General features: G+C 52.4%; 2 protein-coding genes across 2 annotated transcripts in view; one reads left to right on the top strand and one right to left on the bottom strand.

The window, feature by feature from the left end:
* The window catches only part of Vps37c (VPS37C subunit of ESCRT-I), a 28,480-nt gene extending 26,447 nt beyond the window's left edge, over nt 1-2,033 (top strand). Inside the window, exon 5 of the mRNA XM_059248421.1 lies at nt 8-2,033. Coding sequence (XP_059104404.1) covers nt 8-721 — 714 coding nt within the window. The 3' untranslated portion in view covers nt 722-2,033. The remainder of the gene's footprint in view (nt 1-7) is intronic.
* A 3,133-nt stretch (nt 2,034-5,166) lies between these two features.
* Nucleotides 5,167-27,074, bottom strand: Cd5 (CD5 molecule). The gene is made up of 10 exons (XM_059250353.1): nt 26,999-27,074; nt 14,258-14,566; nt 13,796-13,858; nt 12,988-13,329; nt 10,062-10,349; nt 9,000-9,125; nt 8,352-8,405; nt 7,257-7,376; nt 6,539-6,630; nt 5,167-5,578 (listed from the first exon to the last, which is right to left on the bottom strand). Exons 1-9 carry the CDS (start codon nt 27,072-27,074, stop codon nt 6,542-6,544), a joined length of 1,467 nt encoding a protein of 488 aa, XP_059106336.1. The 3' UTR covers nt 5,167-5,578; nt 6,539-6,541.
* Between the last annotated feature and the right edge of the window lie 766 nt (nt 27,075-27,840).

Below are 27,840 nucleotides of genomic sequence, written 5' to 3'. Positions count from 1 at the left end.
CCTCTAGGCCATGGCTGAGAAGTTCCTGGAGGGCGAGGTGCCCTTGGAAACGTTCTTGGAGTCCTTTTCCTCCATGAGGACACTGCTGCACCTGCGCAGAGTTCGAGTAGAGAAGCTCCAGGATGTGGTGAGGCGGCCCCGCGCTTTGCCGGAGGTGGCTGGAGATGCCCCTCCACCTCGTCCACCGCCTCCACGCCCAGCACCCCAGGCGACACCCCCTGTGACCGAAGAACAGCCACCACAGCCCTCTGTTGTGACTCCCTACCCTTTGCCCTACAGCCCATCCCCAGGCTTGCCTGTGGGCCCTACAGCCCAGGGAGCCCTGCAGCCAGCCCCCTTCCCGGTGCTGTCCCAGCCCTCCTCCTACGGTGGGCCTCTGCGTCCTTCTTACCCATCACCTCAGCCAGGACCCCGGGCTGCTGCGGGCTACGCTTGGTCCCCACAGAGGAGTGTGCCACCCCAGCCTGGTTATCCTGTGGCCCCAACTAGCACCTCTGGTCCAGGATACCCCTTAGTAGGAAGCCGAGTTCCTGCTCCTGGGTATCCCCAACAGTCCCCCTACCTCCCATCACGAAGCAAACCTCCCTACCCAACACAACCTCAGCTCCCAGGCTTCCCAGGACAGCCACTGCCTCCAGTGCCCCCTCAACCTCCATATCCTTCTGGGCCAACCCCTCCCTATGGCTTTCACCCCCCAGGACCTGCCTGGCCTAGGTACTAGCCCTGGTCCCTGTCCCCCTTCTTCCTTCCATCCGCACCATAGTCTCTGGCCTCCATCTGCTGAGATTTGAGGTTGACACTGAAAGTGGAGCTGATGTCCCTGCAGACATGACACACAGGCCCCCTGAAAGGCCCTGGACAGTGCAGCATGGGTCCTTCTGGGAGCTCCTTCTGCCAGGGACCAGCTCAGCCCATCCTGAGGTAGCCTGGTGGGCGCCCAGGACCTTGCAGTGTCTGCATGAGCAGGTGTGTTCATGTCTGCACAGCTCTCTGTGCTCGCTCCCCAACATCTGAACCAGTGCAGTGATCTTGATGACCGACGGGCTCTCCCTTGGAACTGGGCATGTTTCATGTGGAACCAAATGCCAAGGGACACAGCTCTGCCTGTCCATTTAAGGATGATCTATCTCATTTACCACAGCTGGGTCGAAGGAAGTAACAGGAAAAACAGGAACGTTGAGTCCTAAAAGCCATAATTTAGCTGCTCTGCCAATGTCAGGCAAGTGTGTCCCGTGTGCTGGTTGGAACCACAGCAGCACCGGTATGGTGAGAGAGCTGGGGAATGCCAAGGGAAACCCAGGCCTCATGTGTATGGTTGGATGTCCTAGGGGTCACCCTGGAGCCCCTGGCTGGAGTGGAGGACCCGGGTTACCTCCTAGCCACCTTTCACTCCTGGGGCCCTCTACTTCTGGCTGGCTTTTTCTGAGGTTCCCCCGTCCCTCCACTCCTTTAGTGCCTTGAGTCTCATTTGCTAGCAGCCCCTCTATCCAGTGTAATTCCTTCCTGCCCGCCATGTCCCTGCAAGACAGATACCAGACCCACCCTCACAGAACCTCCCAATGGTGCTCCCAGACATCATCACTACATTGGGGGTGGTTTCTCTACACTCTCTGGTCTTCAGAATGTACTGGACAGGGATTGTGAGTGCAGCCTCGGCCCTTGGCGGGGCCAAAGCCTGTTTAGTAATGAAATTGACTACACTATCCCGAAGGGGTTGCAGCAGGCGATGCGTCGGTATGACTGGTCCGTATGTGAACCAGGTCTCAGGGTGGAAGTTGTATGTGCCTTGAAACATCCCCTGCCTGGGTACCCAGCCTCCGGTGGGCGAAGGTGCTGGGGGTCAAGGAGGAACCCCATCTTCTGGTGCCACCCTGCCCACAGACCACTGCCCACGGGTGCATTACCAACTCTGCTTGCTTCTCCTAAGTTATTTATAAAAAGGAATCACTAATGGAGTCTGTGGTCAACTGCTGCTGAACTGGATGAATGACTGCCCGTTCGTTTGTGTAATTGCCATAATAAACGTTGATGAGTTCCCTGGTGTGTGGCGGCTCCGATGAGTTTGAGAGCGGATACGGCTGCTTGTGGGGCAGTGATTCTGCAGCCTTAGTCTACAGAGCGCCTTCCATCTATGACCACCTCTTGATTCCCCCGCCTGCCCCACTTCTCCCTAGGGCTTGGCTCTTTCTAGTATTTTCTTCCCGGTTGTTTTTCCTTCCCTGTTCTTGAAGCCTGGAATGCTTGCTTTGTCATAGGCCACATGCATGGCCACTCAGTTCCACCAGGGGGCACCTGAGCCTCAGTCCAGGATGGGAGGTAAGTGTTCCTGTCACGCAGTCAGTCTGGCTGTGGTCTATTTTCTAAATGGACTTGCAGAGTATGCTGGGAGGGACGGGATGCTGAACTGTCTCTGGGACCAAGTAGCCTTCTGTGGGCTGGGCTGCATTCCCCACAGCTTCCTGTGGAAGCTGTTGCAGGGTGGTTATTCTGAAGCCTAGGTGGGAGACCAGGTTCCCGACCGACCGGTCCTCAAGTCAGCTGTCTGCCTTTTCTTCCTGGCAAGGCGACAGAGGTAGATTGCCTGTGGCAGATGCCTAGAGGTGCTAAGAGTCCCCACGATTGTGGCATGTGTCTCCTAGGGTCCTCTCCACAGCCACCCTAGCCCTTCTAGCCCCAGTTTTAAAAGGAGGGAGACCTTGGAAGTGGTGCAGTGACCAGGTTGCACATGGAGATGGGACTTGGGTTTAGATCTACACAGCCCCAGGGCTGCAGGGTTCCTGCACCATGCCTTTGTGGTGCTAGAAGTCCCCAGGACATACGAGAGTCCCTAACTTCAGTTTGATTTATTGCCTGTCACTCCCAGCTATACTTGAGTTGCCTGGTAGGAGCCCGGGGCTGGGTGCACAAGATGTCGGAGCCAGATAATGGTGACAGCTCTTTGGGAATGAGTTGTAGATCTCACTACAGCAGTTAAGTCCCTGCCTGGGGTTATACGAGAGTGGTGGCAGCTGGGGTGGGGGTGGGGGCAGGGCCAACTTTTCTAAGAAAGGACTTGGAGAGGCACGTGGTCTGGTCACTGCATGAGGCACCCTGGCTCTCTTCCCTTCCTTCCGGCTGCAGAGCTGAGATGCATCACACGCTGTCACAGGCCCTCCCTACCTCCTGCGAGGTATTTACCACATCACACAGGCCTCTTGCTGTACTTCAACAGTGACGGGCTCTGAGCATAGAATGGGGCTGGAAGAGACCTGGCGTAGAGACCCGCTCACTGCCTGGGGAGAGCTTTGAGATGCCCTAGCTCTGAGGCAGGGATTGCTGCCTGGTCATCTAAGGGAGCTTCCTGTTTGGCTTTCAGCTTTTTTGAGCTACTGTGAGGAGAATGCACTGGAATTCGCTTGTACACAGGGGCCTTCAGAGGTTGTCCAGTAACAGGAAATGGGCAGGAAGGTAGGGGACCTAGGAGTGGGAGGGTCAGATCCTACTCTGTTCCAGTGGGCTGTGATGTAGAATGGACACTCCCTAAGGCAGCCCAGGTCACAACAGGACAACCTTGGTGGCTGAGGGAGATGCTTGCCATGTATTTTCCAGTGGAGGAGCAGTGTTGGCCTGGGAGCCTGGGAGTGAGATCATCCACCTGAGCCTAGAACTTGACAAGAGCCACAAGGAATGATATTGTTCCTACTGGGCTGTGTGACTAAGCAGGTCTTGTTGGGACATACCACCCAGGCCCACTAGCTTGAGAGTTTTATGTGTGTCCCTATATGGAGGACAGAGGTTGACGTTAGTTCTTCTTCAGTCATTCTCCACCTTCTTTTTTGAGACGGCCTCTCACGGCACCTGAGCTCACAGACTGAGGTAGGCCAGGCAGCCAGGGAGCTCTAGGGGTCTGCCTGTTCCTGCCTCCCCAGTGCTGGGACTTCAGGTGCTCGACGCTGTGCCCAGCTTTTTACGTGGGTGCTAGGGGTCTGAAGCCAGGTCCTCGTGATTGCACGACAAGCATTCTGCTGACGGAACCATCTCCTCAGCTCCTAAACAGTCTTCTAAAGATTCCTTTTCACTAAACTTCCTACAAAATAGGCTGTGGAAGCTTTGAAGCCACTGGTAGGCAATCTAAAGAGCTCTTACAAGAAAGGCACCTGTGGGAGATAATGGCTGCCTTGGATCCCCCTTCTTTCTAGTAACACCCTCTTAGCTCTCTTTGATGGGGCCCCTCATCCCAGTAGGTCTGAGCAGATAGGTAGTAGTCCCTGTTTCTGGGTTCTTAGCGTGGTGAGTGGCAGAGATGTGACTGGACTGTTAGAACAGGCCTGGGGCTTGGGAGATGCCTCAGGGATTAATAGTGAACACTGTTCTTGCAGATGACCAGAGTTCAGTTCCCAGTACTCATACTGGTGACTGTCCAGTTTCAGGGGATCTAACCTTGTACATTTCCACACAAAGACGTGCCTATCTACACATAACTAAAAATGAAAAGAACGGAAGCCTGTTGTAGGAAGGGCAGAGTACTGAGCAGACTTTTCTAAATGATGGTGCCTATAGCTCCCTGGTCCACCTCCCACTTATTCTAGTGACTCCTCTTTGCTTTCCCAGAATTGGCTGCTGTGGATGGATCACTGATACCTGTGTGCCTGAAGGCTTCATGACCAAGGCACAACCTATCCCTGGGTTAGACCTGGGGGCTCCTGGTAGATGCTTTCCCCTTGCCTGTAGTCAGGGAGACTCTAGATGGTCTCAGATCTGAAGAACAGAGGAAACTGTTGAAGGGAATTATTTAAACCCTAGGAACATACCAGCCCTGTTCTCCAACTCCTCGGTTTGAAGGTTAGCTGAAAATATCTGAGCTGGGGATTTCTAACCTTGTGAGGAATAAAAAGCCTAACGGGTGAGGATTGGCTGGGTGTCCCTTTCTGCTGGGCTCTGGGGGGGGGGCAGGGTACCAGTGCTCTTGCTGGCCAGCAAGCCTTGCACTCTGGAGGGGAAGGCCTCTTTGGGTGAGGGATGGAGAAGGTGGAAGGCAGGGAAAACCAGCCTCTCTTTGGCTCAGGTGTGCAGCCTGTGACTGGTGACTACACAGGACTTAGCAGGTCCCTCATCAGAAGGATCTGGAGGGTGGAGCCCTGGACACAATACTGTAGTACTCAAGTTCTTGGGAAGTAGAAAAAAACATTATTTACAAAGAATATATTAAAATTACACTTGAGAAATAAACTCCCACGCAGGTGTGCACTGCCTCATCCGTCATTCTTTCATGGCGTCGGAGTCCGAGGAGAAAGCCCACTCCACTGGTCACTGTTTCCCAAAGGATGGCCACTCCTCTGGATACTGGAGTCTTTGCTTGGAAGGATTGGTGGCTTCTAGGCTCTGCTGAGTGTTGGCACTTGGAGGAGGCAGCGGCCTGTCACAGCCCGAGGGGGATATAGGAGCTGGTCTGACATTGCAGGGCCCAAGATCTTTTCCAAAGGACCTTGGCCTCTGTCCAGGTTCTGGCTGAGGTGGAAATAGGGGTGGCACTCCAAGTGGTCGATGGTTCCTCAGGACAGAGGGGACCTACTTGGCCTTTTGTTGCTGGTTCCACATTCTGTGAGATGAAAGGACACATGTCAGAGCATAAACACTGGCACTGTGGAAGGGAACCAGAGACGTGGGGCATGTATCCTTGCTTTGGGCTCAGTTTGGGGAAGCTGCTGCCCTGTGCCTGGAAGTTCTCCCTGCTAGAGGCGTAGTGGGTCTGGAGGGTGTGATTTATCACCAGCGCTTAGGGGTCTTTGTGGTGTGTTATGGGAGTGCGCGTGTGCACTTGCATGCAGAGCTCAGAGGACAGCTGTAGGTGTGGTTCTGGAGGCACCTTCTACTTTCTGTTGGAGACAGGGTCAGCCATTTGGCCTGGAACTGCCGCACAGGCTAAGCTAGCTGGCCAGCAAACTTGCAGGGGCTGTCTGTCTCCGCCTCCACCTCCCATCACATCACGGCTGAGATTACAGAGTGCATACCATGACACCCAGTTGGGTTTTTTTGTTGTTGTTGGTGGTTGGTTTTTTTTTTTTTTTTTTTTTTTTTTTTGCTTTTGTTTTTCTAAAATATGGATTTAGGATGTCGAACCCAGGTCCTCTTGCTTGTAAGCCACTACTGTGCTGACAGCGCTCTCCCCAGCTTTCTCAGGGATCTCTTCTGGTGGCTTTTCATGATGTAACTTTACAGGATGGCTTTAGAATTAATGATTCTTCTGCAGTTTGCCCAGGTGGCTCCATCATCTAAATTGTGAGCTGGGGTGGAGTGGGGCTGGGGTTGTCTGTTTGTTTTTTGAGACAGGGACTTGCTATGTGTCTCTGGCTGGCCTGGAACTAGTTGTGTAGACTAGGTTCACCTCGGACCTGTGACTCTGCCTCCTAAGTGCCTGCGTGGCAGACCTGGCTCTTCCCCTTTATAGGAAACAAGATGCCTGGCACTGTTGTCCCTTATGGACAGTGGAGAGGCTGGGTGGGGCCCCAGGGCTGAGGGCAGGTCCTGGGTGCCAAACACCAGGCAGGGACAGGCTCACCTTTTACAGTCTCTGTGCCACGTGCAGGTCATAATCACTATCAGAGGAGTTGTCAGGCTGGGTGGAAGACCTGTGTAGGGCCCCTTCCAGAGCTAGAGAGAAAAGATTGATTAAAGAAGTCCTGGAGGCTACACAAGGCCCCAGGAGCTGAGTAGGTTGCAAGATCACAGAGACTCTCTGAATTGGTGACACCCCTGTATCAGTTTTGATCAGACTGGCCAAGTGTTCGCTAATGATGCTAAACTCCAGACCCCCTGGGACTTAATTGTGAGTGCCTGTGAGAAGCCAAGTATTGGAGGCTCCTGTGGACCACTTAATGGCTCTGTCCTGGCTCAGAGAGAACTGAGGGGCTCATTTATCATCCTGCCCCTCAAGGCCTGCAGGCAAACAGGCCCATTAGGTCACAGCAAGGCTGGGGTTAATGGCATCCATCCAACTGCATTCTTCTCTCTAGATTAATGTTTCAAGGTCTCCAAGGGAAAGCAGAGGCCTATGAAGGCTGTATTCCTGCCACCGCCCTGCGGGGACCAGCTGTTAAGCAGGTGGTTTCATCCCCCACCCCCTGGAGCCTCCCTTTCCCTATTTGGACAAGCACAAAACTTCAAGGTTAGCACTCAGCATGTGCACACACACACACATACACACACACACACACACACACACACACACACACACACCCCAGCCCTCACCCAGCAGCCCCCCCCCCCCCCAAGCTCACCTGGATAAGCAGACAGGTGGGAGTTCCTGGGGGGCTGGCTGTATTCGTTGTCCACATGAGAGGCTGCTGGGTTCTCAACCTGGGACCGGACCGTTGCCGTGTGGCTGCGGTGGAAAGACACTAAACAGGCAGAGGAGGCCAGTGGCATTGTTAGAATCGATGGGCTGTCCTTCCCGAGCAAGATGCCATAGCTTTGCTTCCTGTCTCCATGAGGTCATGGGAGGGGGTAGTACTTTTCTCCCCTTCCTTTCTGTCTGGGGAGATGCATGCCTGCAGGGTCAGCCTTGGACTTTCAGAGCAGTCTGATGGGTCAGGAGAGGCCTCCAGTTGCTCAGTCAGCCATCGCACTTTTACCTAGCAGGGAGCTGGAGCACAGATGGTAGGGAGAGGCACTCCTGTGCGTCAGGAGCTGCAGGCCTTTATATTACTATAAACCAAACAGAATCTTCTAGAAAGATCTGGGCGTGGACATGGAAGGGGAGAGGAATGGAGTGCATGCTTCCCTCTATTGGTGTAGTTCTGAATATGGCTAGAAGGAGAGAATGAAGCCTGGGGGCGGGTGTGTGTGTGTGTGTGTGCTGGCAGAATCGGTGTATTCTAAAACGGGTACTCTGAAGTTGTTCTGTGCTTAAAATCAGCTTGGCTAGTCCTTGGTCATGCCTTCCCACTTTGAAGAGGAGCCATACAAAAGGTTCTTGTAAGTCCTAAACTAAAGAACTGCATAGCTTTGCTTAACCCTTTTGACCACAGAATGAGTAATCCCCATGAATGTCTGTCAGTCATCAAGTTGGGGAAGGCTGACCTGGAGGGGTGAAGGCTTTGGGGGCCTCTGCTTAAGTCAACCACAAAGCAAGAGAGCAGAAATACCATGGTGTCTGAGGCTCAAGAGGCAGAATGTACAGAACCACCTGCCCCTAGAAGAAGCCTCAGCCTTCTCTGGTGTGGGTCCATCTGTTGGCCACAGTCACACCATAGTGAAATGTGGTGGAGAGCTGAGTTCTCTGGCAGCTGCTGGTTCGCTGTGCTCAGCAGAGACCTTGACTTCTGTGGCCTAAGTCCTGGGGCTGAGGGAGACCCACCTCTGGGGACACTTACTGCTCTGGTTCACTCCCGTGGGACCAATCCATTGACGCTGCTTCTTCTGACGGACTGGGCAACAGACAGGAAGCTCATGAGGGCCAGATGATGGTACAGGAGGGGAGGTTGTGGACAGGAAGGCAAGACTGCTGGGGACCACCACTGCCTCACTTCCTAACTGACTAGGGAGGGAGATGGGAGCCATTGGGTGCCCGTAGAAATGACCACAGGGTTTATTTAGAACCAGAATTGATACCCTAGAGGGCAAAAGGGACCCAAAACTGCTTGCCTCTGTTCTCCTTCATCCTTGTTTGCCTTGGATAATTTCTCTAAGGTCTGCAAGGCCAGGGAGGCAAGCCCCTTCATTTATAAAGTATGCAGCTGTCCATTCAATAAACGGGGAAACTGAAGCTCAGATCAGGGCAGCAGCACAGTCAGGCCATTGGTAGCTGTGGAGCTGGACTTGGGCTACATCTTGTGACATCAGAGACCGTGCTGATATCATGTGGCCACGGCCTTTATCAACTGCAGGAGGCTTTTGCCAATCTGGGGGCCAATCAGAGGGTACAGTTTGTCCTGACTTTCTGATACTTAGGCAGAGAAGGGCCAGTGGGCAGCCGGGGGGAGCTGGGTGGTAAAGGAGGAAGGCCCGGGTTTGGCGTCTACCTTTCTTCACCAGCTTCTTGTAGATCAGAGGCCCGCACATGACCAGCAGCACCACCAGGAGAACAAGGCTCAGGATGATGCTGGCCACGGTGCCTGGGGCCAGGCCCGCTGGGTTTGGGTCTTGGCCTGGACAAGGGAAGTTTTAAATCAGCCTCAGCCCTGGGGAGCAACCCGGAGGGCAGCAACTGCCTGGATTCCCCTGGTACCTCCTATGGACCCACCAGTGCGTTCAGAGGGGGGCTGTCTTTCTGGCCATCTCGAGGAGTCTTTGCCACCCATACATTCGTCTACCACTTACTACCTTCAGTGACCAGCAAGCTACTATTTGCCACTCTTGTTATCAACTGTTAACTTTCTTTCTTTACTATTATGACTAATCAACTTCCCATTATCTACCATCAGGAAGATGACCATACATGACCACATATCAAGAACCAGCCAGCCTTCTATCTATTCAACCATCCATCATCCATCCATCCATCCATCCATCCATCCATCCATCCATCCATCCACCTACCCACCCATCTGCTTATGTAGCTATCATCCATCTACCTATTCACTGACCCATCAATTCATCTGCCTATGCAGTCATCTAGCTACTCATTTGTCTGTCTGCCTGTTTGTCCATCCATCCACTGACCTATCCATCCATTTATACACTCATCTATCTACTCACCCATCTACTCCCCCATTTATGTCACCCACCCATGTACCTGTCTCTCTTTTACCCATTGTTCTATTACACTCCTGTAGTGAACATGTTCCATCCACTCCCTGATTTTCTAGCTTGCACCCTGGAGAGCAGGAGATAGAAGGGAAGGGAGAGTTCTGGCATCTGCCAGTGGCCTGACAGTGATCCATTTGGGCCTTGCCTGGTCCACTCATCATTGCTATCTGATTCTTGCTTCCAGAACCCCATTTCCTGTCCCCTTTCCAGGAGCTTTTATCTCTCTTTCAGATCTGTTCTTTAGAGATGTGTTCCCTGACTAGGTCCTAGAGGAAAAGTTTCTAACCGCTCTCCACCCACGGGGGGGGGGGAGGGGGGGGCTGCAGTCAACTCACATGTGATGAACACCCTCTTGCAGGGTTTTTTTTTCTGAAGCTGGTAACACCGAGACAGCTTCTCCTGGGTACAGACGAGCCCCGGGGAGGTCTTGTCAGCATCCAGCGCATGGAAGGAGATGAGGTCACCACATTGCTGCTCCTGACACAGCTCCTCCCACCGTGCCGGACCCCTGGCCACAGAACTGTCGCACAGGGCAGTCCACTGTGATCCCTGGCGCACCTCAGCGATGCCCTCACACACGCCGCTGCCCCCCACCAGGCGGCTCTGAACCTTGGGCTGGAAATCTGCGGAGGGGAAGAGATGGTGAGGTGACGGGCCTGGCCTGGGGGCCTTGGCAGTGATGAGCACCTCAGGGAAGATGCTGTCCTTTTCAAGAGCCCCCCTCCTAACGTCCTTCTCAGCACTTCCCCTGGTCCCTGGGGCTTCTGGGCAAGTGGTGGGTGGCAGCTATCTCAGGACAGCGGTGCCAAAGGACCTGGCAGGGGGGTTGTGCCTTTTTACCCTCTGGCCGTTCCTTAGGAAGAGGGAGGGCTTTCTAGAAGGAAGAGACAGACCTGGGGACCAGGAAGAGCTGGTGTACTTCATAGGTGGGACAGAACCCAGGAATTTTGCTGCCTGGGCCCTGAACCCTGTAAGGTTAGGCTTTTGGCAATGAGGCCAGGTGCCTAGAGAGGTATTCATGTCTGCTAATCAGGGTAGTACTTGGGAATCTGTGGCAGAAGCTACTACACTTGATTTAAAGTCAATAGTGAGCGCACCATCTTTGGCTAGTTTCCATGGCAACACCCACCTTCAAAGCCCTAGTGAATCTTCTATTTAGAAGAAACTTCAAAGCAAGACCCTGGGCATGGCTTTTGCAGGTTGTAGCCTGCATGAGAGCTTGAGGGTTCATAGCTGAGGGGTAGGCAGGACTGGAGCCAGCCATGGGCCTCTCATCTGGGCCAGAGAACCTTGGGGACCAATTTATATAAGGTGTCCAGTGGAGCAGGCTGTCTTGCTTGTCCGGAGCCATGCATCCTATATTTGGGTAGGAATCCTGAGGACCTGCTGAAACCGGCTCTTGTTGGGAGTGTGGGGAGGGGTGAGGCTGTCTCCAGGTGACATGGGTGGTGCCTGTCTAGGACCACACCTTGAGCAGACCAGGCTTAGAAAATAGGCTCTGGATTGACACTGCTTGGGGGCAGATCTCAGCTAGTGCTCTGTGATACCGGGAGGAAGCTGAGCTTTTCTGAGCCCTTCCCTATGGAAAAAGAGAAAAACAGTAGTTCCCACTCCTAAGGCGGGGATGAAAACTGAAAGATGCCCAGCACCAAGTAGTCTGGTAGGAACAAAATCCAGAATGCATCAGGGCACTTCTGGTGACATGGACCCACCCCTTCCCAGGCGGGGCAGTTACTCTGTCTTGCTGTGGGCTGTGGTTTCTTCTAGTCTGTCCCCAGTCCTGGTTTGGGCCCCTAGAGTCTCACAGGTTTAGCTTTCCCCCTCTTCCCACTTCAACTGCACCAGCACTGCGGTCTCTAACTACACCAGCACTGCGGTCTCTAACTACACCAGCACTGCCGTCTCTAACTACACCAGCACTGCAGTCTAACTAACTGCACCAGCACTGCCGTCTCTAACTACACCAGCACTGCGGTCTCTCTAACTACACCAGCACTGCGGTCTCTAACTACACCAGCACTGCAGTCTCTCTAACTACACCGGCACTGCGGTCTCTCTAACTACACCAGCACTGCAGTCTCTCTAACTACACCAGCACTGCGGTCTCTAACTACACCAGCACTGCAGTCTCTCTAACTACACCAGCACTGCGGTCTCTAACTACACCAGCACTGCAGTCTCTCTAACTACACCAGCACTGCGGTCTCTAACTACACCGGCACTGCAGTCTCTCTAACTACACCAGCACTGCGGTCTCTAACTACACCAGCACTGCAGTCTCTCTAACTACACCAGCACTGCAGTCTCTAACTACACCAGCACTGCAGTCTCTCTAACTACACCAGCACTGCGGTCTCTCTAACTACACCAGCACTGCGGTCTCTAACTACACCAGCACTGCGGTCTGTAACTACACCAGTACTGTAGTCTAACTACACCAGCACTGCAGTCTCTAACTGCACCGGCACTGCAGTCCCTAACTACACCAGCACTGCGGTCTCTCTAACTGCACCGGCACTGCAGTCTCTCTAACTACACCAGCACTGCAGTCTCTAACTGCACCGGCACTGCAGTCCCTAACTACACCGGCAGTGCAGTCCCTAACTACACCGGCACTGCAGTCTCTAACTACACCGGCACTGCGGTCTCTAACTACACCGGCACTGCAGTCTCTAACTACACCAGCACTGCGGTCTCTCTAACTACACCGGCACTGCTGTCTCTAACTACACCAGCACTGCGGTCTCTAACTACACCAGCACTGCAGTCTCTAACTACACCAGCACTGCGGTCTCTAACCACACCAGCACTGCTCAGGACTCAGGAAGAGCATCCTTTCAGGGGCCGCCTCTGTAGCTGTGCTCTGAGCTAGCCCTTAGGGACCTCCCATGCCTTACCGTCCCTCCAGCCTCTTTTCTGGTGATTTGAAAACTCCCTGTTGGTAAAGGCCACCTCTCCAGTTGTCCCCAGGCCTTTACCTAAACCTCGGTTTCAAAGCCTTGTCTCCTCTTCCTGCTAGGATCCCAGCTGACTGCACTTCTCCAGATGGTAGCTCCTTTGGGCTGGCAGGGGTGGCTTTGTAATACTGAGCACCACCTAATCTAACTTGTCCTGTTTAGAGAAGGCCATGAGCCCAGGCCTCAACGTCTCTTTCATCCCCGTCAGGCCTCTCATAAAATCTGGACATCTGAATAGGGGACCCCACATCCCCACTCCAAGGCAACAGATGGCCTGATGGAGTGTGGTCAGTTTCCAGCTTACCGGAGCAGATGACCGACAGCGCCTGGCCGCCCTCCTGGGGCGTCGTTTTCTGGAAGCACTGCTGCATCGTGGCACAGCTCGCGTTCTGCGCCTCCCATCGGATTGGCAAGGGTTTGGGGCCCGTCAGCTCTTCAGGAGCTGGTGTTCCTGCTGCCTCTGGCTCCAACAGATGTGCCAAGAAAGATCCACACTGCAGAGCATTGCAGATGAGGTTCCCCAGGCCCAGGGGCCTGTCCTTGGCCTTGTAGAGGACAGTGCCACCTCTGCTGCCATTGTAGAATTCCACCACACCCGCGCACCTCAGGCCCCTGCGTCCTGGCACCAGCTGCAACCTGGGAGGAGCTGGGAGGGGAAGGCATGTCTGAGCGTGCTTGGCTTTCGGAATGCCTTGCTGCTCAGCACCAACATAGGAAGGCTTGGGAGGTGGGGGTCCCAAACACTGCGTAGGACACACCTGAATCTTTTCCACTGGGATTCACATGTAACTGGGCCTCTTGGTTTTTGTTTGCTTGGGTGACTCAAAGAATTTAATTAGGGCTATTTACAGGAACATGCACACCTTACCAGTGGCCATAGCACTGAAGAAAATGCCCCCCCCCCCCACACCATTAACTGTTTATACTTCCTCAGGGAGGGGCGAGGTTCATGGGTCCCACCTCCCTCCATTAAGGAGTGTTGACCACCTAATCCTGTGCAGGTAATCACAGCTCCTGTGAGTTCAAGAGTGCAATGGCTATGCCACAGCTGGTCCTTGGGTCTTTATTGTCTGGTTCAGTCCCTTCCCTCTCCTGCCCGAGAACCCTCTTACCTGTGGGCTCTGGTGTGGTGGGGGGTGGGGTAGTTGTGGGTGGAGGTGTTGTCTTCTGGGGCTCTGGAATGAAACACACAGACAAGGCCGGGAAGTGGGGAGTAGAGAGAAGGAGGAGGGGACCTGGGGTGGTGACAATGTGAAGACACGGGGTTTGTGACCTCAGTGCCACTTGCTGGCAAGCTGACTTGCCCGCCCCCCCCCCCCATCCTGCCTCTCAGCTCCCTGAGAGATGGCAGCCCTGCATGTCACAGACAGGAAGAGGGAGGCCCAAAGGACGGGGTTGGCGTTTGGCAGAGCCCGGTCCTGCTCTTCAGTCTTGCCAGCCAGACGCAGCACCTTTTGGCTCGCCCCTTACCCAGGCCCTCTTCTGTCTACAGTCAGGGCACTGTGAACTGGGAAGCCCTTCTCATCCCTTACCCTCCCAGGCCTCAGCCCAGGGTGCCACACGGCATCACCCACCTTGGCAGATCAGGCTCAGTGGAGGGCACCTGGCTGGTGAACTTTTGCTGCTGCAGTTGGAGAAAGACAATGGGGGTCCATGGCAGAGGACCTGATTCTGGGGCGTGTTCCATGAAGACACGTGGTTGAGGACCAAGGCAGTGCCACATCCCAGCTGCTGGCACAGTGCAGAGGCCTCCTGGGGGATTCTCCGGTGGTCCTGGCTCCAGCTCCAACTGGAACTGCACACAGTGCTCCTCACATTGCCCCTCTGGACCTCCAGCGTACCCTGACACTTGGAGTTGGAGCCACTTAATGTCACCTGGAGACCTGGGGTGTCAAAGAGGTAGTGGGAGGTGTCAGGGGATGGAGGAAGAACTTTCCTCAGGGGCTTAGCTTTTGCTTCCCCTTCTGAGTTCCCCTCTTTTAGAACACCACAGAGGCTTCCTAGAAACTCAGGCAGGGTGCTCTGTTGGCTCTACGCTGCGGCTCAGAGTTCTGAGCTAGAGGGAACCTTGGAGCTGTGAACAAAATGTTCTCAGCACTTTCTGTCCAACACAATCCCCTCAATCTTGGAAATTCAGCTTCAATAGGCCTGAGGTATACCCTGATATGTGGTGTGTGTTTGTGTGCATGTGCGTTTGTGTGCGTGCGCGGCTTATGTCAGGGGTCAGAGGTCAGTTTTTAGTGTCATTCCTCAGGAGCTAGCTGTCCATCTTGTTTTTTGAGACATGGTCTCTCACTAGGAGTTGGACTTACCAGTTCATCTAGGCCTGCTGGCCAGTAAGCCCTTGGAATTTGCCCGTCTCTTCCTGCCTAGCACAGGGATTACAAGTGTCCACCATGCCCTGTTTTTTTGTTTGTTTGTTTGTTTTTTGTTTTTTTCTAATGTGGGCTCTGGCGATTGAACTCAGGTCCTTGTGCACAAGTACTTTACTGGACTGAACCATCTTCCCAACTCTTTCTCCCAAGATCTTTCTGTTTTAGCATTTAAAATCAATTGCATTAGCTAGGTGTGGTGGTACGTGTCTGTAATCCCAGCACTTGGCAGGTGGAGGCAGGAGAAATAGGAGTTCAAGGTCATCCTTAGCTACATAGTGAGTTTGATTTGAGGACAGCCTGGGTTATAGGAGATCCTGTCTCAATGAAACAAATCATCAAAAATCAATTGTATGGAGGCTCAATTTTCATGCAGTGAAATACACTCGTTTTAAGGGTTCTGTTCTGCGGGAGTTGACAGACATCTACAAGCACACAGCCGCTCTGTGATCTAGATACAGAGTCTGTCCATCATCTAGACACTTCCTGCTCGCTCCTCGGCAGCCAGTTCATTTCCCTGGCTCCAGCCTCAGGCAAGGACTGCCCTGCTTTCTGCCATGAAAGATTAGTCCTGACTGCTCTACAGGGCCACACAATTGAATCGAATCACAGAGTGTCATTTGCTATGGCCTTTTGCCCTCTTCGTGTATTTGAGGCTTATGTGTGTTCCTGTGTAGATCAGTAATTCATGTCTTTTTTTTTTTTTTTTTTTTTTACTTTGGAATAATATTTCATTGTGTGAATTTTCCCCATTTCTTTTCTATGTATCATGTGGGTTGTTTTGCTAGCCGTGAATCAAACTGCTGATAAATTTACATGTGCAGGCCAGCATGTGGGCTTGTATTTCCATTTCTCCTGAGTAAATAAATACCTTACAGTGAAATTCTTAGGTTACAGGCAGGCTTGCAGCTTTGTTATCTCATAGAGCTCCATGATGGGGAGAGGCATAGAGGATATCTAGAGGTGCCCCTGGGGACCCATGGAAAGTGCTTCTAGGACGGCTCCTTGGGTATTAGAATCCACAGATACTTAAGTTCCTTACGTAAAATGGTCTAGGACAAGGCAAGGTGGCACATGCCTGTCATCCCAGTGCCCAGGATGAAAGACAGAGGATCAGGGGTTCAAAGTCATTTTTGGTGAGTTTGAGGCCAATCTGGACCATACAGCTCTCAAACAAGCAAACCAACAAACAAGCCACCCCCCCCCCCCAAAAGGGTGATGGGGCTGGGGCTGGAGGTGTAGCTCAGCAGTGGAGTGTGTGTTTGGTTTGGGATTTTTGTTGTTGTTGTTGTTGATAGGGTTTCTCTGTGTAGCTCTGGCTGTCCTGGAACTGGCTCTGTAGACCAGGCTGGCCTCAAACTCAGAGATCCACCTGCCTCTGCCTCCTGAGTGTTAGGATCAAAGGTGAACATTGCCACCCCCCAGCTGAGTATGTGTTTAACATACTCAAGGCCCTGAGTTGCATCCTTAATGCTATAACAACACACAAAATGGCAGAGTGTCTGCCTCTGACCTACACACGTCCTTTGTATGCTGTCTTCTCTAGATGTTTTTAGAATCCTAACACAGTGCAAAACTATGTAAATGGTTGTAATTCTGTACTCTTTAGGGAACATTGACAAGAAAGGTATCTGTATGAGTCCAGGACAGATAGGCCTCACTCTGTGTGTGTGTGTGTGTGTATGTGTGTGTGTGTGTGTGTGTGTGTGTGTGTGTGTGTGTATGTATGTGTGTGTGTATGCCAGAGAACAACTCTGGGCATTTTTCCTCAGGCTCTGTCCACATTTTTTGAGACAAGGTTGGTTTCCCAGTGGCCAGGAGCTTAGCAGGCCACACTCTGGTCCTCATGATTGTGAGGTAAGCATTTTACACACTGATCCTGTCTTTATTTTTGATCTTCACTTGGTTGAAGCCACAGATTCTGTGTCCTCTGTCTCTCTGGGAGGATATGTAAGACGGAGTGAACAGTCATTCCTTGGGTGAAAGGAGGGAGGGCAGGGGAGCTGCAGATCTTGTCGTCGGAAGCCTTGAACTGAGCAAATGTATTCCTTACTATTCACTTATTTATCCAGGAATGCATCTAAAAATGAAAAGCATTCTCAAAGGCTTCCTTGACTTAGAGCCACTGGCCAGACTGCCTTTTCCTGCCCATGGAGAGAGCAGGGCTGTGGCTAACTGAGGTCACCGGGCTCGCTGGGTGCAGAGGACTGGTCCCACATCTAACTATTGCAGATACTTCAGACAGCAAGTGACTTACTAGAGCCTGAATGCGGGGCATCATGCAAGGGCCCAAGTCCTGACCCAGGGCGTGCTAAGGCCCCTGAAGTGGCATGGTGGCTTCACAAGACTGTCATTTCTCTCCAGATAAATTCAGCACAGTGTTATCCTGGTTAGTGTTGAGACGGGACTGTGGCACACGGATATGGAGACTGTCAATGTAAAAGATGTTTAGGGCTGGGAATATAGTTCGTTGGTAGAGCACTTGCATAGCATGTACAAGGCCCTGGGGTTCACACCAAGCGTGGAGAACTAAATCAGCATGCGTCTTCACTGTGGGACTTCTCAGGGCCTTCACTAGGCCGATGCCCACTGTCAGTCTCCAGTAGGAGATGCTGTGGGGCCCACCCTTTGCCTGATTGAGAAACGGTGGCTTCTAAGATTGAGGTGTAGACACTCGGCTCTTTGCAACCTAACACAACCTTTCCCACAGCCTATCTGCAAGTGTCCATGACCATGGAGGACCAGAGAGGAAGCAAGGCTATGTGAAGTACATTTGTGGGTGGGTATGTTTCCTGCCCACAGAATGGGGTGGGGGGCACGCTAGCTAGCTTTCACGTGGTGCTTTATGGCCATGAGAGGTGCTGCCTGTACATGTGCTGGCATGCTGATGTCTCTGTGTTTCCAGGAGGTGGGGTTCGCATTGATGGAGGAGGCAGTTTTTTGACAGGCAGGTCCTCGTGTAGTGTACGAAGATGCTGCCTTGCTGTCTCCCCGCCCCACTTCCCTTTCCACGCCCTTCCTTACCTGAGTCATCCCTTTGGGACTGTCCATGGCAGAAAGCAACTGTGGAAAGGAGAGAAGGAGGTCAGAATGTGAAGTTTCCCCCTTTTCCCTCTGCTCCAAGGGGCAGCAGTGGTCCTGGCTGACTGTCCCCCTACCCCACCATCAAGGAGATTCCAGGGCAGCGATTTTCATGCTGTAGCTTAGAACCCGAGGTGGATATGGAATCAATTTAGTGGGTTGCAGCCATCGATTCTCTCTCTTTCTAAAATTTATTTTCTCAATGGATACACAAGCAGAATTGATTTTTCTTTAGTGCACAGTTCTGTGAATGTTAACACATACGACATGCATGACCTCCATCACAATCAAGATACACACCAGCTCCATTGCCCACAGGGACGCCTCACTCTGTCTGTCCCTTTATAGAAATGCAGGCATTCCCCTTCTTAAGAAGAAAATGGAACAGAATAAAGGATGGCACCACATGCCGGCATTGGGAGGGTGGGAACTGCTTTGGAGGACAACGATGCTGAGGAGAAGGCCCAGTCAGTAAAGCGTTTGTCTTGCAAGCACAGGAACTTTTGTTCAGTCCCAGAGCCTGTGTATAAAAACCAGACATTGCGCATGTGCTTGTAATCCTAATTCTAATTCTGGGGAGCTAGAGACAGGCAGATCCCTGGGGACCATGGCTAGCCAGTTTGGCCTCAGGAAGATGTGGGGCAGGAACCTTTGCTCTTCCTCACCTGTCACCCCTGGCCTCTCTCTCAGTCCTCTTCCTTTCTGGTTCTGGCTCCCCCATGGGGACTGGGAAAGCCACCATGAGAGGACCACTCACTTGGCAAAACCATGAGGGCTGAGGTGCTGAAAGTGGTGTCTATGGGGAAAGGAGACATTTAGATCTGCCCTTTGCTGCTGTGTGACGCAGGGCTGATGTTTAGTTCTAGAAGGGCTCTGGGTCTGCGGGTCAGCTCTGTTGTTCCTGCCTGTGGGCACGGGAAGCAGGTTCTTCTATCTTAACCCTTTAAACCTCAGTTTCCCCATTCACAGTGTAGAGTGGGTTATGCTGAGAGATGGAGGGGACCCCTCTATGTGAAGAGCTTAGCCTGCTGCCTCCCAAGCCCAGCTCGGTGCTCATAAACGGGGTTACTGCCGTGTGGGTGGGGCAGGCCACAGGCTTCTGCGGGAGCTTTCCCAGTAGGAGGATTCAGAGGGCTTGCCCGGGAAGCATGGAGGGCAGACCACAGAGCTCTCAATCCATTGCACTCATAGTGAATAGCAGACACTTGGCTAGAGGTAGTCAGGGTCTAGGTTGTGGTTGCCTCTGGCTAGCTCTCAGCTACTCACTTGCCACTCCAAGGTGCCCAGTTTGGGGATTCAGAGGCTACCATGATTGAGCTCCTGACCTTGAGCAGCCAGACTCAGAAACCCCTGGGGCAGGGACTGGTTTTGACCATCCCAGGGCCCGTGGGTAGACACCACACAGACAGCATTGGTCCTGCTCAGAGAATGTCCTTAGGGAAGACTGAACAATTGACACCAACTGCCATTCTAAAAATGAAAGCAGGGTAAAAGTGTTTGTTATGCAAGCCTGGTGACCTGAGTTCCATCCCAGAACCTACATCAGAAAGTCTGATGTGCTGGCGCTCATCTGTAATCCCAGCACTCCCACGGCAAGAGCGGCAGAGACAGAACCGCTCAGAAGCTCCAGGTCCAGCTTGCCTGGAATTCACGGTGCAGCAGCAGAAATGAGAGACGTCGCCTTGATAAGGTGGAAGGAGAACTGATTCCCAAAAGCTGTCTTCTGACCTCTGTGGCACACACACCCACACCAATAATAATAATAAATTTAGAAAGGAAAGCGATCTGTTGAGAGACGGTGGCTGTGCATTCCAAGGTGTGGCCCGTTCTGTTTGACCCACACATGAACCGTGTTTTCCCTTCCCTCTCCATCACCATCGCTATTACCATGACCATGATCGTCATGCAGCTACCGCTACCATCACCACCAATGCTATCACCATTATACTCACTACCGCCACCTCCATCTCTGTCAGCATCACCGTTATTACTACTGTCCTCACTATGGGCATCTCCACCACCATCACCATCACCATTGTTATCACATTGCCTCCACCACTGCTGCCGCCACCCCCACTTGCCCACTCTTCTGGGAATTTTCAGCTGAAATCTCTCAATTCTCTCCACTGTGCCATTTGATAGATGTTATTGCTCTGGTCCCTGTTTGAAAGAGGAAACTAAGAGGTGAATATCTTGCCCATACAGCTACTGGCCAAGAGGCTGTGCTCTTCTCACTGGGCCAAGCTGTGTGCCGAGCTCTATTTTACATCAATTCCTGCATGTTCCAAGCAGTCAAGGTAAAACAAATGTGTCGTGGATAGACATAGCACTGAATCAGCTGTGAGGTGTTGGCAACTCACTGAGACCCTCTGAGCTCAGTTCACTCCGTCTATAAAGTGATGAAGTTCCGTTTCATGATCCTTCACTTGCCTCTTGGCCTAACGGTGCGTAACCTCCAACCTGTGTTTCTAATGAGTCTTAGTGTCTGGCCAAGCAAGACTCGCAGCATGCTGCTTCTTTGCCTGCCCAGGGATACTCAGGCTTTCTTTGTCCACAACCCATTTTCATTCATTTTGCTGCTTCTCACACGAACCCACAAACACCCTGCTAGGCCTGAGCCCTGCAGGCTGTGCTCAGCATCTCCCTGAACACCTCTGGAGCCACACTTCACCCCTGCCCAGTCTCTTCTGAAACTCCTATAGCCAACCCCAACCCAGGACTCTGCCTGGAGACCTGGAGGCTGCAGGGTCATAGGGTATGGAAGCATTACACCATCTCCTCCTCTACCCCCCACACCTCCCCTCCAAGGAGCTGGGACAGCATCTAAGGATTCCAAGGCCTTTTCTTACCCTGGCTAACATCCTTCAAGCTCCCACAGTGTCCTGACAAAAACCTTAACAAAAGAAGACACTGTCCCTAGCCCCAGCCTCTTGTCTCCACATTGATTAAACCCAATCATTTTGAGCCTGCCTAAGCTCAAAGGACTTAGAAGGGGTCAGAGGAATCCTCTAGAGCTGCTCTGAGATATCTCCCTTTCCTCCTGCCCTGAGTACGCCTATGATGCTCGCTGTGGTTCCTTATGCTGCATCCTACAGTCTACATCTCACCCCCAGTGAGTTTTATTAGCTCCAGGCAATGCTTAATGGTTTTTCTTTTCTTTTTTTCTTTTTTTTTGGGAGTGTGTGTGCAACTTTCAAGATCTCTTTTATTTTGCTTTTAAAATAAATCTGAATGAAGCTTCAGATGGTTTTGAAAATCAGGGAACTGGCTGTGGGCTGTGTCGGCATCACCGGGGTCTCAGCCAACAGTCTATACTTTTATCTTTTGATTTGCTAGAGCTGAGGGGCCCTGCTTTCTCCCTGTGTCTCCTGAGCCCTGGCTTTAGGCACGTGATGTTGTCCTTAGCAAAACACACACGTTCCCACACTGAATGGGATGCATCAGGATTATAAATAACCTCCTGTGACTTCAAGTTGCCATCGTGGTTTTTTTTTTTTCCTTTTTCTTTTTTTTTTCAAGACAGGATTTCTCTGTGTAGTTTTTTGGGTGCCTGTCTTTTGGTGCCTCTGTAGCCCAGGCTGGCCTCGAACTCACAGAGATCCTCCTGGCTCTGCCTCCCAAGTGCTGGGATTAAAGGTGTGCACCACTGCTGCCTGGCTTCAAGTTGCCATCTTGTACCAGACCTGTTTGCCAGGAATTTTAAGTATTTTCTGGATTTTGGGGATTGCTGACAAATGTTCGTGGTCCTCCGCAATGGACCCCCTTACTGGCAGCCAGGCTGCCACTGTTCACAGGGGTAGGTAAGATACTCTGCAGGCTAGAACCTGGTTCAGGCACCTTGCGGCAAAGCCAAATTCAGTCCTCTTCCTCTGACCAGTTCAGAGTTCCCGTCTGTCATTTGCAGCCTGGACATACTGGTTTAGCATCTGATAGGTGCCAGGGGTCAGAGGGAGGGGCCGGGACCTTGGCAATAACAATAGTAACTCATCTATTGTGGTAGGTCTCCTGCTAACGATCCTCTCTCATGGAGACCTATTTCTTGTCTAAAGCCTCAAATGAAGATGCTACTGTCTTGCTCCGTAGAGAAAGAACACCCCCCCCCCCAATCACTTTCATGTAACTTAGAAATCAAATGACCTCTTTACCTCATAAACAGTGATCCCCTGACAGTTCACGGGGCTCCCCAAACCACAGCCATCAGCTTACACGAGAGGCTGCTAGCTTTGGGGAGGATGGTAGGTGTTCCTCCATCCCTCATCTCTGAATTGACTGACTTGGAAGGTTCCAGAAACCTCACTATTCTTTTTTCTTTTTCTTTCTTTCCTTTTTTTTCCCCCTCTGAGACAGGATTTTTTTCTCTGTGTAGCCCTGGCTGTCCTGGAACTTAATTTGTCAGCAAGACTGGCCTTGAACTCAGAGAGCTGCCTGCCTCTGCCTCCTCAGTGCTGGCATTAAAGGTGTGCTCCAGCATGACCAGCTAAAACTCCACTTTTCTGGAATAACAAAACAAACATTTATCAGTAGGGTTGCCCCTAACTTGAGGCTGTCGAAGCTTTCTGGAAACAGAGGTCAGAGGTCTTGGTAGAGCACCCGATGAAGCCTTTGGATGAAGCTGGTGCCTTTTGCGATGACCAGTCTGTACACACTACCCCTGCCCTTCCAGGAGCAGCCTGGGAGATGGAGCACGCACAAGGGGCAGTGGGTTCGGATTAAGGCAATAATCTCACCATTGTGCTCGCCCCCGACCGCCTCCCCCTCCTTTGTGTGTGTGTGTGTGTGGGGGGGGGGTTCTTATGTAGCCCAGGTTAGCCTAGGCCTCAGTATGTCTCAGAGGACGGCCTTGAAACTCCTTGATCCTCTTGCCTTCATTACTCACGGGCTGGGATTACAGGTGTGCCGACCTTCACGGTTCAAAGCTCGGTACTGCAGCCTGATCTTACCATCACAGCCCTACACAAATGGGCTGTGTTTGCCTCCACATTCAGGTGGGAAAACTGAAGTTCAGCAGGGATGATGACTTGGCCAAAGTCACAAACTTAGCTGGAGGTAAGCAGCCCTGTGCCTACACCCACCATCTGACGCAGCATGTGGGCTTCCTCTGGGTCCCCCATAGCCCAGGGGGACATGTGTATCGTGACCCAGTGCTGCCCCCAGACTTCGAGAGTATGACAAGCACACAGCTCATATAAAATGGAATATCTACATTTGGAAAACATCTGGATTCTAGAGCACATCTGGCTAGAGATTAGAATGAGGACTCATAGAGGAGAGACGGTTCTGTTCTGCCTGGTTCTCCCGTCCATAGGAGGAAGCTCAGCTCTCCAGGAGGCTCCTTCCGTCCGTTGGACCAGCTGAGCAGAGGGCCCTCTGCTGGATTCCCCAGCCCCAGCCAGTGGCAGGCTTGCTCACATCCCTTGCCTATGTGTGAACATTTTCTCTTTTTGTAAGACCTAGCCTATGTAGGCACAGCATGTCCCCCATTCGCACCCAACCCTCCCTTATCCTATTTAGCCAACCCGTGAATGACTTTCTGGTACCCACAGATACACTATCTTTTTCTCAGACCCACCAGGGCAGAGAGCTTGTCTCTTTGTTCTCTGTGTATCCCTAGCACATAGTAGGTATTCAACCAGTGCTTGTTGTCTGGATGAATCTATGGAAACCACCGCTATTATCTTTTGAAACACAGCTACAGGCTTCTGAGATTCTGTTTCGATTTTTTTTTTTTTTTTTTTTTTTTTGGTTTTTCGAGACAGGTTTCTCTGTGTAGCTTTGCACCTTTCCTGGAACTCACTCTGTAGCCCAGGCTGGCCTCGAACTCACAGAGATCTGCCTGCGTCTGCCTCCCAAGTGCTGGAATTAAAGGCGTGCGCCACCACCGCCTGGCTTCGTTTGGTTGGTTTTTGAGACAGGTTACTCACTGTGTAACCCAGGCTGTCTTGGAACTTGTGATCCTTCTGTCTCAGCCTACCAAGGTCTAGGATTACCACCATGCTTAGGTTAGCCCAGCCTGTGCTATAGATGAGGAGACCAAGGACCAGAGACGTTCTTGTCACTCTGGGTAACTAAGAAGAGAGAGAATTAGAAATCCTTCCCTGCCCCACACACCAACTGTGCACATGTACATGCCAACACATAAACACGGAGAATCGAGGCTCCTAGCTGTCAGTTCTGACTGAATTCTTATCTGGTCACTCTAGGAAACCATCTGACCTCTTGGTGGAGCCATGTTGAGTGACCACAGGGCTAGTACCAGCCCCTGGCTTCCAGAATCAGTCAGGGTTCTGATCCTTTGTGCTTCAAGCCAAAGACAACCTCAGCTGTGTATCCTGGGACAGCAGCTCACAGCCTGCTCGTAGCTAGCACATACCCAGACCCTCAGGCCCATCTTTCCCCCATGGCCTTTACCCTGTGGGGCGCCCTCTACTCGGGCCCCTCTTCCCTCCTTTCTCGGCCTAGCTGGTTCTTCCTATCACTTGGGTCTCAGGGTGACAGAGATAATGTCATCCCCTTCAAGAGGTCCTGTGCCTGCACAGCCAGGTCTCTATGCTGAGCAAGGGACCCTCTCATGTTCTTAGGCTTCCAGACATGTGAGAATTTCAGGCACTGCTTCCAATACTTCCTGTGCCAGGTCCCCTCTGTGAGCTGGGCAGGCCACAGGCCGGGACAGCTACCTTGGCTCCTGCTGCGGTAAAGAGCTGAGTATCTAACAGATGCTCAAAACAAATTGGCAGATGAATGAATGAGTGATTGAAGGAACAGCCTGTGCATGAAGAATGCGGGAGAAGATCTGGGGTGCGGTGAACACCTGGTAAGACCCCTCCTGACTCTGTCCTGCCTCGCTTTGCTTCTAGATGACTCTAATGTCTGCTGAGCACTATCTCCTCTACATGCAGGCTAGACCTACTGAGAGTCAGGTCATTTGATCCCCATTAACGTTCGCAGGGTACTGTTAGTACTTCCTACCTACAGCAGATGAGACTGAGGCTTACCAAACCAGCCCAAGGCCCCTCAGCCAGAAGCGGCAGAGTGGAACTCAGCTTGGTTTTTGGAGTCACTGTGCGGTCAGCCGGGCTGTGCAGTGTCTGAGCTACGTCCCCAAGCCACTTCAGTGTTTGAGGCTCAGAAAAATTTTAAGGGGTGACGGTGTGGGAACCCCTGGTTGACACTCTAACACAGCCATGTTGTGCACATCTTCATTCCTCGGGCCTTGGGGTGTCCCCAGCCCTGTACCTTGATCTCTGTATATTTGCTGATGGAGGTGTCTCCTGTAGCCATGCCCTGACATGTGGGAATGGCTTTGGGGACCTATTCCTCCTATGGAGGCAGTGGGGCTGTGTGAGGGCAGCAGTGCTGGGCCAGGCTCCCCATGCTGCTTACCATCTGCTCCGCCTTGGGCTTGCCACTCCTGGGTCTCAGTTTTCCCTCACTGTAAAATGGGGTGATGTGCCCACATACTTTCTGTACTATACTATTCAGGAGCTTACGGGGTAAAAAAGGCTTTAAAAGGATTTCATAAAAGTCAGGCCTGATGGTACAGGCCTGTAATTCTAGCTACCGGGGAGACTAAGGCAGGGGAATTGTAAGTTCAAGGCTTTCCTGGGGTATGGAGTGAGTTCAAGGCCAGCTGTTCATTGTATGGAGAACCTACCTTGAAAAGCTTAGGGCTGGCCGGGCGGTGGTGGCGCACACCTTTAATCCCAGCCCTCGGAAGGCAGACGCAGGTGGATCTCTGTGAGTTCGAGTCCAGCCTGGGCTACAGCGTGAGTTCCAGGACAGGCTCCAAAGCTATACAGAGAAACCCTGTCTCGAAAAATAAACAAACAAACCAACCGCTGAGGGCCAGCAAGATGGCTAAGTGGGAAAAGGTGCTCTCTGGCAAGACTAATGAGCCGAATTCCGTCTTAGGGACTCACATGGCAGAAGGAGAGAACTGATTTGTAAGTTGTCCTCTGACCCAGCAGCACGAGTGCACAAACACACAGACACACACAGACACACAGACACATACAGATAAGTGCCTAAAAACATATTTTTAAAGTAAAAACTGTCAAGATCTTGCTCAGTGATAGCTTGCCTAGCATGTGATGTGATGTGGTCCAATCCTAGGACCACAAAAACAAAAATAAAACTGTGAGCTGTCTCACCCCCGACTCCCCCGCTCCGACCCCGGCACCATGGAATTACTTCCTACCTACAGACTCTAACAACACAAGGACCATGTGCTCCCGGCCTTCAGATGATGCCCGTACAGGGGGCAGGGTGAAGGTTCGCCTCCGTCTTTTCTGGACTCTGGGTTCCGTGGGGCTGGGGTACCTGTCAGTCCTTTCAGGAGCTCACTCCACGCCCAGTGGGGAGCCTGGGTGAGTCTTAACCTCCCTGTGTGGGGGCCTGAGGCTACAGGGGAGGCCTGGTTGGGGTGAAGGCTTGGCTTCTGGGGTCCTCAGGACCAAAGGGGCCACGGCAGTGTCCTGGCAGTGTCCTGGCAGTGTCCAGGAGTCGAGCCAAGGCTTGTCAGGAAGGCACTTTGTACCTCTTACTGTCATATGTACAAGGGTTGTGTGCATGGGCATCCAAGCCATGGTAACATGAAGAGGGCATGTAGGGTCCAGGAGAGTACACACACATGGTTCTCATACATGCACACATTCAAAATTCTCTCTCTCTCTCTCTCTCTCTCTCTCTCTCACACACACACACACACACACACACACACACACACACACACACACACACGCTCCCATCTAAACTCACACATCCTCACACTCACTCACTCACTCGCGGTTGTAGGTGCAGATTGGGTACCTGCAGCCTCAGCCCTTCTCTGCAAAGTAGGACGCCATCTCTTCCTCCCCACCACACCTAGCACCCAGCAGCCCTTTCCCCGCCACACCTCTTGAGTAGCCAGAGACATCAGTTTATATCCCTGCTCCGACATGTCGACATGCTGTGTATGGGAAGGTCTCATGATCAAACTTGGAGCCCAGGGCTTGGGCCTCCAGGCGTAACTCCCACAGCATACATCTGTCTAGTCAAGCTGACCTCCCCTTTCCTGATGCCACTGATGGCCCACCATCAGGGCCTCAGGTCTGGATCAAGATTCAGGAGAGGAAGACTCCTTTAGGACTGGCCCAGGGCTGCTGTTTGAGCTTGGCATCTACTCTTCCGCATCCTTATGTAGGGACCATTTTGCCTCAGCCTACTCTGCCTGAGCATCCTCGATATCAGCTTTCTATTTCTGGGCGGCACACTGCACGGGGTGGCTGTATAGGTTGGGAACTAAATGCCCTGACTTCTAGCCCAAGGCTGAGGAAGACAGTAAGTCCCAACAATACAGAGAGAATCAGGCTGGGCCATGTTGGGGAAGAACGGGCAAGCAGAGCCCAGCTGAGGCTGGGGAGTGGACCTGGGCTCTGTGACCTTAAACCTCCCTGATATTGTACGTGTGCCCAGAATCAGCCCCGAGAAGAATGGAGATCGCGCCCTGTACCCCAGTGTGCCCAGGTATCGTGTCTGGCAGTACCTGGCAGAGACTCACCCAGTGTTCCCAGCAGGTACGCGGTAGCCAGCAGCGCTTGATGGGTGTCCATGGATGTGGCCTTCTGCTGCTTTGGCCTCAGTGAGCTCGGCAGTCAGCCCGTAAAGGTGCTCAGTGTCTCACTCTCTGGGAGGGAGGGGGCAGAAGCAGAGGTGGAACGGAGAGG

The sequence above is a fragment of the Peromyscus eremicus genome, chromosome 1 (assembly GCF_949786415.1).
Source record: "Peromyscus eremicus chromosome 1, PerEre_H2_v1, whole genome shotgun sequence".
Classification (NCBI taxonomy): Eukaryota; Metazoa; Chordata; class Mammalia; order Rodentia; family Cricetidae; genus Peromyscus; species Peromyscus eremicus.
This window is presented reverse-complemented; position numbering and strand designations above follow the sequence as displayed.

Bases quoted from the DNA above. Each gene is read 5' to 3' on its own strand.
- Cd5 (XM_059250353.1), bottom strand. From the start codon at position 27,074: ATGTCGGAGCAGGGATATAAACTGATGTCTCTGGCTACTCAAGAGGTG. The intron at 8,406-8,999 runs GTAGACGCCAAA...TCTGTTGCCCAG, and splicing joins CAAGAAGCTGGTGAAGAAAG to TCCGTCAGAAGAAGCAGCGT. The intron at 7,377-8,351 runs GTAAGTGTCCCC...CTGCCTGTTTAG, and splicing joins CACGGGAGTGAACCAGAGCA to TGTCTTTCCACCGCAGCCAC.